Source organism: Pimephales promelas, chromosome 11, assembly GCF_988280905.1.
Source record: "Pimephales promelas chromosome 11, fPimPro1.hap1.1, whole genome shotgun sequence".
Taxonomy (NCBI): domain Eukaryota; kingdom Metazoa; phylum Chordata; class Actinopteri; order Cypriniformes; family Leuciscidae; genus Pimephales; species Pimephales promelas.
In genome coordinates this window covers 6,988,573-7,001,967 of record NC_142779.1, presented here as the reverse complement: position 1 = coordinate 7,001,967, position 13,395 = coordinate 6,988,573, and the positions used below count along the sequence as shown (strand labels likewise).

At 38.1% G+C, this 13,395-nt stretch overlaps 1 protein-coding gene across 12 annotated transcripts in view; it reads right to left on the bottom strand.

Moving 5' to 3' along the window:
- The window catches only part of kcnma1a (potassium large conductance calcium-activated channel, subfamily M, alpha member 1a), a 173,093-nt gene that overhangs the window by 68,850 nt on the left and 90,848 nt on the right, over window positions 1-13,395 (bottom strand). For all 12 annotated transcript variants that reach the window (XM_089116842.1, XM_089116845.1, XM_089116849.1 and 9 more), the window contains exons 5-6: window positions 6,753-6,846; window positions 6,488-6,599 (exon numbers count right to left, since the gene is read on the bottom strand). In XM_089116842.1, the coding sequence (XP_088972968.1) occupies window positions 6,488-6,599; window positions 6,753-6,846 (206 nt within the window). The remainder of the gene's footprint in view (window positions 1-6,487; window positions 6,600-6,752; window positions 6,847-13,395) is intronic.

Sequence of the window (13,395 nt, the reverse complement as noted above, 5' to 3'; positions counted from 1 at the left end):
TGACGCTAAACCCATAGAACTATCAATATATGCCAACATTTATTTGAAGTCGGGCCAGAGAGTGGGGGTCAGGTCCTGACAGGATTTGCGCTCTCTCTTTGCAGAAATATTTGACTTCAAGTTTGAGGTTATCTTCAGCCACAGGAAACAAAAACACCTCAATAAAACTTGGATGTCTTACCCCATTTAGACAGCACATGAAAGCAGTAAAAAAAAGAGCTCTGACTGTCACTCCTGCCATCTCCAGTCTGGCCTGGGCCCAACTTCACACGGTAACCGTTCTGAAACAGCTCACCGCACGACTTTTTGCGCCGTACGCTCTCTTGAACGGTTTCCGTGACCAGAGCACCCCGCGGGCCCCGAAACACTAGCAGCTTGCTGGAAATCATGATTCTGAGATCCTACTCCTTTATAAATCCAGAAATGTGGAATGTAATCTTTCCTCAAAACTTCTAAAATGTGCAACCTCAGATTTACTTGATCAAAAAAAATCAAATTTTGACTCCAAGAAAAAGAGATAGAGTGTCATAGAGCGTGAACGCCAGAATGTGTCTAAAAGACTGTTTAGCAATAATAAAAACCCTTCAAGCTTAGACTGAGGCACCTGTCATTGGATGAAAATCTGATTGCAGCCACAATCTCTGACGTATTTGGTCTGATCTTTTCAATATTAAACTCCCACGCATGTATCTTGCCTTTGATCCCCTCTCTGTTAAAGCGAGGTGACTAGCTTTTGTATAGACTGAACCCTTCTAGAGATTTAGATCTGTTAAAATGAAAACGGAAATGGAAAGAAAAAACAATCCTGAATTAATCACTGGGGTTGTACGTGAAGTGTTCTCATTAGGTTTTTTATTTGCTTGTTTTCTTTTTTACCGATAACTGCAGTGGTGTAACTTTGCTTTAAAAAGTGGGTGGGGGCTAATACAATGCTAAATCATAAATCAGATGTACTTATGTACAATAACATACCGATGTCCAGCAATCGATTTAAATAGTACATTGTGTTTAATGAGATCTAATGTGTTGGTGCCGAGAATTTTCACGAGAAGAGAAATACATAGATCTGACAAAATCATGAATGTACTTTAATGGTCCTGTGGCAGAACTTTTGCCAAGCGTGTCAGAGGTTCTGGGTTCTAATCTGCACTTGTATAGTTTTTTTTTTTTTTTTTCCTCATTAAATTCAATTATGTTCATCAGTGGTGAGCACTTTGATCACTTGATTTCAAAAACAACACATTTCAGCGCTAGATCACCTCTTATTTAACAAACGAACGAAATGAATGCTCTTCTAGTTAACTAGAGATGTTTTATTTGTGGTGGCTGTCCCACACGCAAATTACGCCTATGGATAACTGTAATTCTGTGCAGAAATGTAATAACACAGAACTGTAATTCTGTGTTATGCTGGAAAGATAATACATTTCATAGCAATAATTGCTTTCTAAACGAAGTTGTGTAATCCTGCTGATACAATGTACCTACTACAGTAAGTAGCCACGGTATGTACGTTGTGCATCAGTAATTCCCATGAACCTTTGGTGAACCTGATAGCATGTTTCTGTCTCAGCAGTTGAAAAGCCTGTGGCAGAGGATCCAGGAGAGTAGGCCAGTACTTTACACTGAAGCAGCGTTAATGGAAATGTGTAGTATGGACAGATGCTCATTCAGACTATTTCATTCACATCTGCAGGCCCACAGATCAACAGCATGTCACGTGTGTTATAGCCACAAACCACTGGTTCTTTTTCTCAATCAGGGAATACTGCACGTTTAAAGAGGATAAAGGGCCACCGGGATTATTCATCGCTGGTTTCTCCCAGAATGCATCCACGCAGGCATGTACTGAAGCCTGCCATGTGAGAGAGGGTTTTATTTATGAAAGACGCTTAAAGCACAAATTAGTTTCCTTCACAGATTTTTCTTCTTCTGGTCAGGCGCCTCTAATTCCTAACCGAGAATCTTCTAGTTCCAGTAGTGTGGCACATTACTGCTTCAAACCACCAGATGGCAGTAGTACTTAATATCCACATAATCAGGGATAGACTGGGACCACTGATGGTGAGAATCCACCACCACAAACTCCATCAGAAAACAAATAACTTTGATATACATCTACTAAATTACATTTGGAGAGATTGATTTATTAAAATGAAAAGTTGTATAGAGTAGATCAGAACGCGTAACCACTGAGAATGTAACATTAGCATACGTATACTAATTTCTTACCGTTTTATTAATCATAATCAGACTCTTACAAAGCATTGGGTACATTTGGTTGGTTGTTTAAACCCTGTTGCAATATCATACAAAAACAAAGTTACGCATGCTGTCCACCTTCAAAAAGGAAAAACCTTTGAACTTTCTATTCATCAAATAATAGTGGAAATTTATCACACAAACTGTTTTTAACACTAGTAATAATACAAATGTATCTTGAGCACCAAATCAGCAAATCAGAATGATTTCTGCAGGATTATGAAGACTGCTTTGCCTTGACAGAAATACATTACATTTTAAATTATAACAATATTTCACTATATTAGTGTTTTTACTGTATTCTCAATCACATAAATGCAGCTTTGGTGAGAATAAGAGACTTCTTTCAAAGACATTCTTTTGAAAAAAAGTATTTTGAACAGTAATGTGTATAACACAATTCTAAATTAGAATGTTTCATTTTGTTTAAAATGGTTTGTAGCTCCAAGCTATATCACGTCATTGAGGAACCCCCCCCTTTCAAAAGAGAAGTACGGAAAAGACTATAGTACATCACTGAAGCTAGGAATCTCTATTTGCGTACCCTCCATTAATATGCACAAGATCTCCACACATAAGACACTGTGATAAATGCCTTTTCTCCCCAGACAGATACAGCTTTTGAAAGAGGACTTTAACTCACAAAACGTCTCAATTTCAGAGTCAAGTACGTGTTGTTAATTGATTGCAAAGATGAAGGAAGAGAGCCTCGTGCTAATCCATACACAACTCTTGTGTTTAAAAATATTCTCCTGCACTACTTTGAGAAGATTAATTTCTATTTCCCAGAAGAGGGTTTCTGCATTCCCCTTAAATTTCACTTTAGTCAAAACATTGCTTTAATCAAGGTCCAATTTTCAGAGTGGGAATTGTATAGCCAAGGTTCACTCATGTGCCAGGGTCTTTGACAGTCCCTACAGCAGATTTAATTATGATCCATCATACAGTAGTTTCCTTTACAGGGTGGGACAAGGGGGTCCAGAATACAATATTTCTTGAAAATGTGAGTGAAATGTTTTGAATTGAATTATCCAAAGCTTAAATATACAAACATGTTGAAAATGCAAGCCTTAAAAATACAATGCATATTTTTATCAATTAGTGCAGTTCAACAAGCTTTTTTGTTTCAAAAACATTTTTTTCCATACATTTGGCTTTAGTTTATACGGGTATGTATTACATGACATATTTACAACAGGGTTTCGACAAACAACTATATTATAAAAGGGTCTGATTATGATTTGTCCTGGTGGAAATTTAGAGCAGAATAGTTATCCTTAGTCCAGGAGAGCTCACTCCCGAGGGACTGACAATTCCTCAATGTTTATTATGCTGTTTGTTCTCTAAAAGCTCTTTTCGCTGAGATTAATATACCTCTGATCTTCTGTATATTATCATTATGTAATATATGACCACTGTAGTTCCCTCCATTCAGAGTTTGCTGATGGTGTAGGACACGTGGCTGATGTTGCTCCAGATTTCATATGCCGCCCGTTTCACAGTCTTTCATCATGTCTGAGAATTTGTCTCTGTTCTGTGAGAGCACTCTTTGGTCTTTGAGATGGCTTTATTCTGCAAGACAGGCCCATAGTAAACCATGTCACCAAAAGTACCCGGAGCACATTTATTCTGTGTTTCATATCCACACTTCACGTTTACTGCACAGAGGGCCCTATCTTACACCTGACGCAATGCAAACAAGGTCTGAAGACGAGGTGTGTTTAGGCCCATTGTTGACGCGTTGCTATTTTGAGGCAACAGAAATAGAATGAAAATTGGTCTAAAGTCAATGGCGCAATATTTCTTTTTTGTTGTTATTTAAAGAGCATGTTAGTAATGTACGCCTATAAGCGGGTCTCTGTTTAGGGACAGACAGGGACGCACGGCATCACATAAACATGACAAATATTTCAAATAAAAGGATTACAATGTTAAATATTATTATTATGTACATAAAGATATGGTGGAATCACATAGATATGCTTGCACACTTTTACCTTGCACACAAGCAGTTCTGTTTGTGCTCTGGAGACGCGCTATCCACTAGCAAATTCTGTCAAGTAAATAGCAAATCCGCCATGGCGCGAGTGCAACTGGCATTTAAAGGGAATGGGAGATGAGACTCTGATTGGTTTAACGCACGTAAATCCCAAAACACACCCACTTCTCACCAAGAGAATACGGACAACCCTTTTAGACCATGCGCCTGTCATGCCAACCATTTTTCCCTGTCTTTAAACTAGCAAAAGTGGATTTAAACATGCCCTAAGTGAACTTTGTACCACTGGAGGGCTCTAGCTGAGTTTAACAAGCTTTAGTTTTTTTAAAAATTTGAAACAGTATATTACATCAATTTGCATCAAAGTAACATATTACATTTATTCATGTGATGGAAGAGCTAAAATTTCAGCATAATTTCTCCTTTCTTCAGTGTCAAATGATCCGCCAGAGTCAAATGATCCTTCAGAAATCATAATGATACGGTGATTTGCTCCTCAAGAAACATTATGATCAATGAACAAAGTTAATATTTTTGTGGAAACTATTATATTTTAGACTTTGGAGAATAGAAAATTCTAAAGAACAGCATTTATTTAAAATAGAAATCATGTAACATTATAATTGTCTTTAACTTTAAACAATCTACTGTACTCGCCCTTAAAATAAATAAATAAATTAAAATCCTGACTCCTTTTGAACAGTAGTGTTCAGTATACAGCTCCCGTAAAGTTTAGCATAATTGGAACTTGTCCAAATCTTAATTATTTATTATATATAATAAATTAGTTGTATAATAAATTATAAATTATAATAATTATTTAATATAATAATAATAATAATTATTATTATTATTATTATAATTACAATAAATAAATTAGTATAATAAATTTGATCTTTCACTACTCATTCAATTGGTTTTGTTGGGAAAAAGGAAAACTGAAGCTAAAGTCTAGTTTCTTCTGATTTAAATTCTACATCCCATAAATATTTTAATCATGATTCTTCTACAAGCGGCAACGTTGTTGTGTAAACAGTAGACGGCAATGCCTGAAATTGTGCACGTGTGAAATTACATCTGAGAAGTTAGGAAACACACTCTGATTACAAAACTGGTCTGACTCCAAACCATTGTAGTACTATTGGTTTCGAGCTTTTAACGAGTTCAGTGCTCAAACTTCCTCAGCATTTGGACTGCACAGGAAAGTCCTCTTTACATATGCCGCTCAGCCAAACAGCTGTTATTAGGTGGATGTTGATAGCAGCTTTTATTTGATTTTCATTTAAATGCTCAGTAGGGAGGAATACCATTAAAATGACAGACTTTTTTGATGAACTTCAGCTTTTCTAATGCATTATTCAAACAGCACCATGGCAGAAGATGACAGTTCTCTAAAGCTGGCTACCAAAGTACTTAATTATTAACTACTGTTTTTTGATGTGTTTAAGGAAGGGCGGCATTCTTTTTACAATTGTTTTGGAAAGCACCGATGACACAGGTGGCGTAACGGTTATTAATGAGTGTGTTTACATTGACTGTACATTCAGTAGTCTAAAGCAGAGATGCTTTCCTAACCTCTTTGGAAACAGGATACACAGCCACACAAACACAAACCAGTCACTTTACACCGTAGTCGTGTCTCACCTGTCACTCACCCCAACTTTGACACAAGCATATTGTGATGGGTGACAAACCGAGGGTGCTTACTAGCCCCACTGGCTACTCAAAAGTAAGCATCATATAGGAACGTGCACTTTCCCATTTCAAAATCTCACCTTTTTGTTAGCCCAGTTTAGAGAAGCAAGAAGCAAGTCCATTCTGGCTTATGTTAGTCAGTGTGCCTCTCGCAGGTTGAGAAGCCTGGCGATGCTATTATCCCAGCATAATTAAAAGCCCCAAGTCATCTCACGTTCTGAACATTCTTCTCAACCTTTCTTCACCTATGCCACACGGTCACCTTTGCAGTTTGCCAAATTCCCAAGCCATGACATTTTGTAGCTATTCTTGGGTTTCCCATGACAAAGAGTGACAACAAACCATGGCAGCTTGGCTTAATAATCAAATAAAGCTACTATTCAAATATTTGCCCTGGTCTCATAATCAGTTTGTCCTTTGCCTCCTCTATCTGTAGTGTGAGCTGTTTCTGTGACTGCTGCCCTGTGGTTCAGAGACTGACAGGAGGTTTCAGGAGAGGGAAAGGGGAGTGAGGAGTGTTACCAGACTTACCCAACCAGCTCCTGTTCAGATAAACTGACACAAACACGGGCGGTACGGTGAAGAAGTCCACCACTGAGTTCACCTCCAACCAGAACCACAGCTTATCATTGGCTGCTATGAACTGGATGAAGATGAAATGGGTCAATATTACATAGTTTTAAAGGGGATCATATTTTAGAATGGCAAAAGGTCTAGTCAAACATTAAAAGCTACTGGTGTCTGGTGGGTGTGCAGAATGTGACAGAAATATGTAGAGAATGAAATATGTACTTACACGCAGGCCAAAGTAGAGTAAGAAGAACACATTGAATGCCATGTCAATTTGTAATGTGAAGTCTTTGTAGAAATTCTGACAGGATTCTATAGGACTATGGAGAAAGAAAAACAAGTAAATGTTAATTCAATATCAAACAAATATATGATTTAATTGGCATGGAAATAATGTCAAAATGCAAACTTAATCTGGTCCTAAAAATAGTTTTGTTTTGTAGGCTTTTCTTTCTGATTATAAATATGATCTAAATATAAAAATGCACACATAATGTAAAACACACATTGTAACTAGGGATGCACCGATCCACATTTTTTCACTTCCGATCCGATCCCGATACCCGACTTTGGATATCGGCCGATACCGATACTTTTCCGATACCAGAGCTGTGTTTGCTTTAATAGTATTTATCATTATTGTTGATTTTATATGATGCTGAAATAAACTCCTCTCTACAGGCAAGGATGATATGTGCGTATGTATGTCAGTATATATATTAAACAATAGATAGACAATTAAACAAAGATACACACATTATACAGGCCTACACAGTGCTTTAATTTCAGGAAGGTCTACTAACATTATTCAGGTATGGTCTAAAAAGAATTATAATAAAGTAATCAAAAGTAAAATAGCACTGCAAAGCTTACCATAGATAGATTTATGCTTATTAGAGCTGAAGTAATTCATTCAAGAGCTGTGAGTGATTTTCTCTTTGCCTTTTGTTGTTTGACTCTCAGTAATGTCGCAATCGTCACATTTATACTGCTGCCCCTTTAAGAACGAGTTCAGATTTCATATCTACTGATGCACCATATTTTCTCCCAACTACTTCCATAACTACGTTCATTTTAGACATAAACGGTTTAAGTGTTAATCTCCAAGCCGGTCGGTTTGACATTTTTCTTGTGCAGGCTACATTTGATCGTTTAGACGCGCATATGAAGCCCAGATTATAATTTGTTTGTCTTGTTGTTTCGGAGCGCGCGCCGCACTGGGAACAGCATTTCTTGCGCAAATTTTGTGCTTTTAATAGCTCTCTTTATTATTAAAAGTGTCCCGCAATTTAGCAACAGCAGAGCCTGCATTTTACAACAATCACAGATCGTGCTGATTCTGTCTTTAAGTTTTAGTATTAAGGAGAAATGACAGCGCACCGCCGCGATGGGAAGAAAGTTGGCTACACAGAATGCGGCTAATGTTTTTAATGTTTTTTTACCTCAATATATTCTTTAATCTTTGGAAATCAGACTAATATCATAGATATAACCAGGCTACGTTTCCTCTGTCGTCACTCATTAAACAGGGCTGTCGTGTTGTGCGTGCTGTGGGACTGCGTGAGAGATCTCTCTCTTTCTCTTCTGGACTGCGAATTGCAAACATGCATCACAGACAAATAGTTTAATTAATACGGCTTTGCAAACATTGCCTTTTGCGGTCTTGCTCTGCTGCGGTGTTTCCAGTGTGAAGTATTTCCACACAGCGAACATGTTGGTAGCTCAATCCTATCCTGCTAGCTGGCTGCAAACTGCGGAATGGATTTCCTGAGTGGGGGTCTGTGTGTCTCATTGAGCCCTATTTTTTACAGTCTATGATTGAGCTGCACATCCGTTCAGAACATCCATTCCACAGTTTGCAGCCAGCTATAGCAGATTAGCAGGCCCAGGGAATCCCTTTTGGAGTCATTTCAGCAGACAACGTTAAAGCGCAGACATGGATCATAAATATCGGATTTCTCCGCAGGTTGGATCGGAAAAATCCGATACGTGAATTACGCTGGTATCGGTCCCGATACCGATACTGGATCGGATCGGCCCCATCCCTAATTGTAACATTATCAAACTTGCTTTTTTTGTCATACTTTTCCAGACTATATATTGTACTACTCTTATATAACCTACATAAAAGTTTGCATAAATAATCCAATATTCACTTGCACGATAATAATGTTTATACCATAAATCCAATAATTTATTTGCATACTTTATTTGTTATTTTCATACTTCTGGTTATATCTTTTTATACATTTGTTCTGTACTTAGTACAATGACAATAAAATGTAAACAAATTGTTGGAGTTAAACATGTTTTAAAACACATGTTGTTTGTTTAAAACAAACATAAATAGTTTATGACTAATACAATTATTCAGAAGAAAATACAACTTATTGTGATATAATGTACCATTAATGCATTGCATTATATTACCTTTTTAATACATTATATGTCAATACATCTCTAAGATTTTGACACACAAACATCAGGATCATTGAAAGACATTGATATGATTCAGGACTGTCTTAAAACACCAGTTGCCTTTATCTGTTAGAATAAATTTTGAAATATATAACAGCATTTCTGATTTATTCAGTACAACTGGGATGGTTAACTCCAGCCGTTGAATGGTTCAAATAATTAAAAGGCTTCATTTCATAAGCCAAAAGCCTTTGAGCTAAGGTTAATGAGGTGCTTGCCTTTCACTGGCATTATCTCATAGGATGTAATTTAGAGACCAGCCTTGAAATTCACTAGACATAAATAATGCCAAACTAAAGAAAAGACAGCCAAATTAAGGAAAAAAGGGGCCCATAATGCAAGTTTAATTAGCTACTTTTGGCCTTAAAGTGATAGTTCACCCAAAAAATTGAATTTGCTGTTCATTTACTCACCCTTAGGCCATCCAAAATGAAAGTGGTTTTTATTCATATAATACAATATTAGTCAATGGCTACTGTGACTTGGAAAAATATGTGATTAATTAGTTGAGGAGCAACAGTCTTTCTGTCACATTATGGCGTATGCGCAGGAGAAAACTCATGTGCGAGTTGACGCTGTGTCTGATTACAACAGAGAGGGAGGACATGATACATCTGTTGTATTGTCAGTCAAAAAGGTAATTGTGCTTATCCTGGATGCAGTAAACCTATAAAAAAAATAAGATTGACTTTTTACAGATTGCCAACCTTTGAGCTCCCGTGCATGTCATTATGTGACGGGAAGCTCGGTGCCAGACTGTCGTGAACACGCTCAGGACCATTTGCCGAGGCAGTGGATTACAGGTAATAATTTTATAAATAATGTTCAGTTTCTTGCACAAACTGATCATTTCACTTCACAAGACCTCAATGTATTGTTAATTGTTTTGCCTGTACATGTTTTTTTTACTCTCGAAGTGACAGTAGCCATTTACATTATATGAATCATCAAGGACCAAGGTTTCAAAAAATTTTTACTGTTCTGGAGAAAACAAGACTCCTAAATCTTGGATGACCTGAAAGTAAATTTACAGCAAATTTTCATTATTTTGGTAAACTATCCCTTTAATGGTCAAGAAGAGCTTTCTATCAAGTTACAATTAGCAGTGTCTCAAAATGCACAACCGTCAACACATGTACGCAGTGAAACGCAAAGCGCCTGATCCTTGAGCTCACTGTCACTTCACACTCTGCAATTACAAGAGATCTCCTGCCATGTGGCATCCATGCAGAAAGTATCCCAGCTCAGAAGTCTTAAGACCTAAATGTCATTCTTGACTGCCTGGGCCATAAGATGACACTTTTTCAGGACCTTATAGAGATGTGTGATGCTCTGAGGTCAGCTGAAAGCATGCTATGCCAACTAATAATGTGGTAAACAGTGCTCAGGCGCTCCTGAGCTTCCATCTAACACTAGGTGGCCCCAGTTTCTAATCGAGTGCTTGCGGAGGACATACAGCAATGTCAATGTGCACAGAACTATGCCTCCCTGAGGGACGAATGCAGTGGGCTATTTCAGACTAGCTACAGTATGTGTCTTCATCATCTTCTTTTACAAAGATGCTGCACTTTGGCACTCATTCAGAAAGGGCACAGAGTGAATATGAATCCTGAAAAACACCCTGTGTGCCCAAACATCCCATTATGTCAAAAACAATCTGCACCATTAATCACTATCAGTGCACACTAGAGATCTGCTTAAACAGTACAAAAATTAAAGTTGATGGCAAAAGAAATAAAGGCGACAGACTGAATGCTTGAGCCGTAGCAGGTCTAGGTTAATACAACACTAACTGAATTAGGCCAAGGCATCGTTTCTAAAATAAGAATAATTTAGCACCTGCAATGGCACCGGACAGCCAAAACCTCAGCCGGGGGTCTAAAAATAGCCTTTCTGTTTTAATTCCTCCCTGAGGAGCTCTCTGCATGTGCTTCTAAAATAGGAAAACACACAAAGCCCTAACCTCTTAATAAAAACAGGAGGAAGTGAAAGCTCTAAGCAAGGAAGATGAGAGACTAAAAATTTGTTTAGGAGCTGCAGTTGATATTCGCAGCGATAGTCATGGCAGCGTGTTCAAACAATTCTCTGTTCAAGCAGGAGAAATGCTCAGAGGACTAGCTAATCTTCAAAGAATCACATTGAATATTTTTGAGAATTTCCATTCGGTTCCACCAAATACAAACACACGCATGGAGCAAACGGCACTGCAGAGCCTGCCTCCCACATTCATAACTCAATTCTCACAAAAAAACGAATGGCAAGATAAAGAGAGGCATGCGAATTGAAACGACATCTCTTATCTTCTTATTGATTAACCCTCCTCAAAAAGAGGTCACACTGGCCTCTGCGTTTTTAAACTTCTTTCCTGCCCTCTATGAGTGCTCGCCTCTGGAAAACACAGACCACATCAAGGCTTTCCTTTCAGTGATAAGACCTTATTACTGCAAAAATCTGCAGAGTCATAACTGGGCAGAGCAAAAGCCTCCATCCCTGGAAAGGAATGGCACTGACAATGCGGCCATCTTAGAAGTGAAAAAAAGCTTGAAGAATCCGTTCTACTTCAGGACAGAGATACAGAACTAATAAAAGGCAAAATTAAATCTGCTCGTCATATAAATCGACCGAGTCTCCTCAGAAAATGAGGATTAAACCAATCAATTCACATGGATTAGTTTTACGATCTCTTTCTTTGAGCTGTCAACAGAGGGACAGAAAGCGCTCAGATTTCATCAAAAAGATCTTGTGTTGCGAAGATGGGTTTTGAAAGACATCAATCAGCTGCTGTAATGCATTATGAGAGGTCTATATGATTTTGAAACCTGGTACTGATTTTCAAGCACAGGCATGCATCACAATCTTGGAGAACATGACCTGCCAATGTCTCTCTTTCTCCTCCTCTCTTTCTATAAAGAACAAGCTGCTGGTGTGTGGGAGATTTTCAAAGCGTAGGGACGCTGCACTAGAATTAAACTGGGTGGATTATTCATCCCTGCAATGCAGTGCCAGGATATTTATTTCTGTGGCTTCTCAGTGAACAGGCCATGTAGTTCCCTGCCCTTTCGCAGCATGGTGTCCAAAAGCTTTTCCAGGTTAATACAGCTCAGCCTTGGAGTTGTATACATAAGCATCCATTCATATAACCAAGCAAGTAATTTATTCTGGCCTTAACCGCATAAATAAATTCATTAAGCCATATTTCTCCGTGTTCTTTTATCAGTGCTGAGGATTCAGTAGGCTTCGGCACTGCAATGTGCAACTGCGCTAGAGCGCTGATCACCTAAATTGTCATAAGTGGGACAAAATAAAAGGCATCCCTTGAAGGAGAGCTTCCCCTGTTGTTGCCCTACATATTTCTTGCTTCATTGTTCAGTCCCTAAAAAAAGTCACTGTAGTCTAGGAGGGAAAGTACAGACTGTCCCCATTAAAAATATGACAATGAAACTACAATGTTAAGAAGTGTTGTAACAAACCTACAACACAGCATTATTATATAATACATTTGTACTTTTGATCTTCATGTAAATGTACTATAGTATTTGGTTCCTGAGGTCTTCTGAGTAGTTGATAGGCATGTTTAGGTGGTCGCTATGCTATTTTGGGTGAATCTAGTACTGATTGTTGAACATTGTTAGGGTTTTAAAGGGTTAGTTCACCCAAAAATGAAAATTCTGTCAGTATTTACTCACCCTCATGTTGTTTCAATCCTCTGTGTTTATTTGTTCTGCTGAACACAAAGGAAGATATTTGGAAGTATGTTTTAATCAAACAGATCTCATTTCCCATTGACTACCATAGTAGGAAAAAATATGGTAGTCAATGGGGAATGAGATCTGTTTGATTAAAACATACTTCCAAATATCTTCCTTTGTGTTCAGCAGAACAAATAAACACACAGAGGTTTACTCACAACATATACTCACAGAATTTGCATTTTTGGGTGAACTAACCCTTTAAGGGTGGTTGATAGGTTGCTACTAGATGTTTATAGGCCATTGTTATGTGGTTCCTAGAATGTTCTGGGTGGTTGATACAGTTTTTAATAGTTGGTACAGCCAACTCCATTAATAATGCCAAGGCAACAGGCACAGGCCTTGTGCTATACAGTAGATTTATTACAACTGGCTTCTTTCAACACAGTTATGCAAAAAAACACTCTCTCTCAACTGAAGAGTCTTTTCACTCTGCTCCAGAACAGCGGATCAGTCCGACCAAAAGAAATAGCGTCCTGAAAAGTGACTCCTCACACAAAAGAGGGATTATAAACTCAGGGGAGGGTAGTAGTTGGCCACTAGAGAGAGCTGTGCATCTACAGCGTTGAGTGAAATGCCTCCCTGAAAGCTTGACGTGTGCACTAAGGCGATGAAACAACAACCCCTCCCCCTCTACTCCTG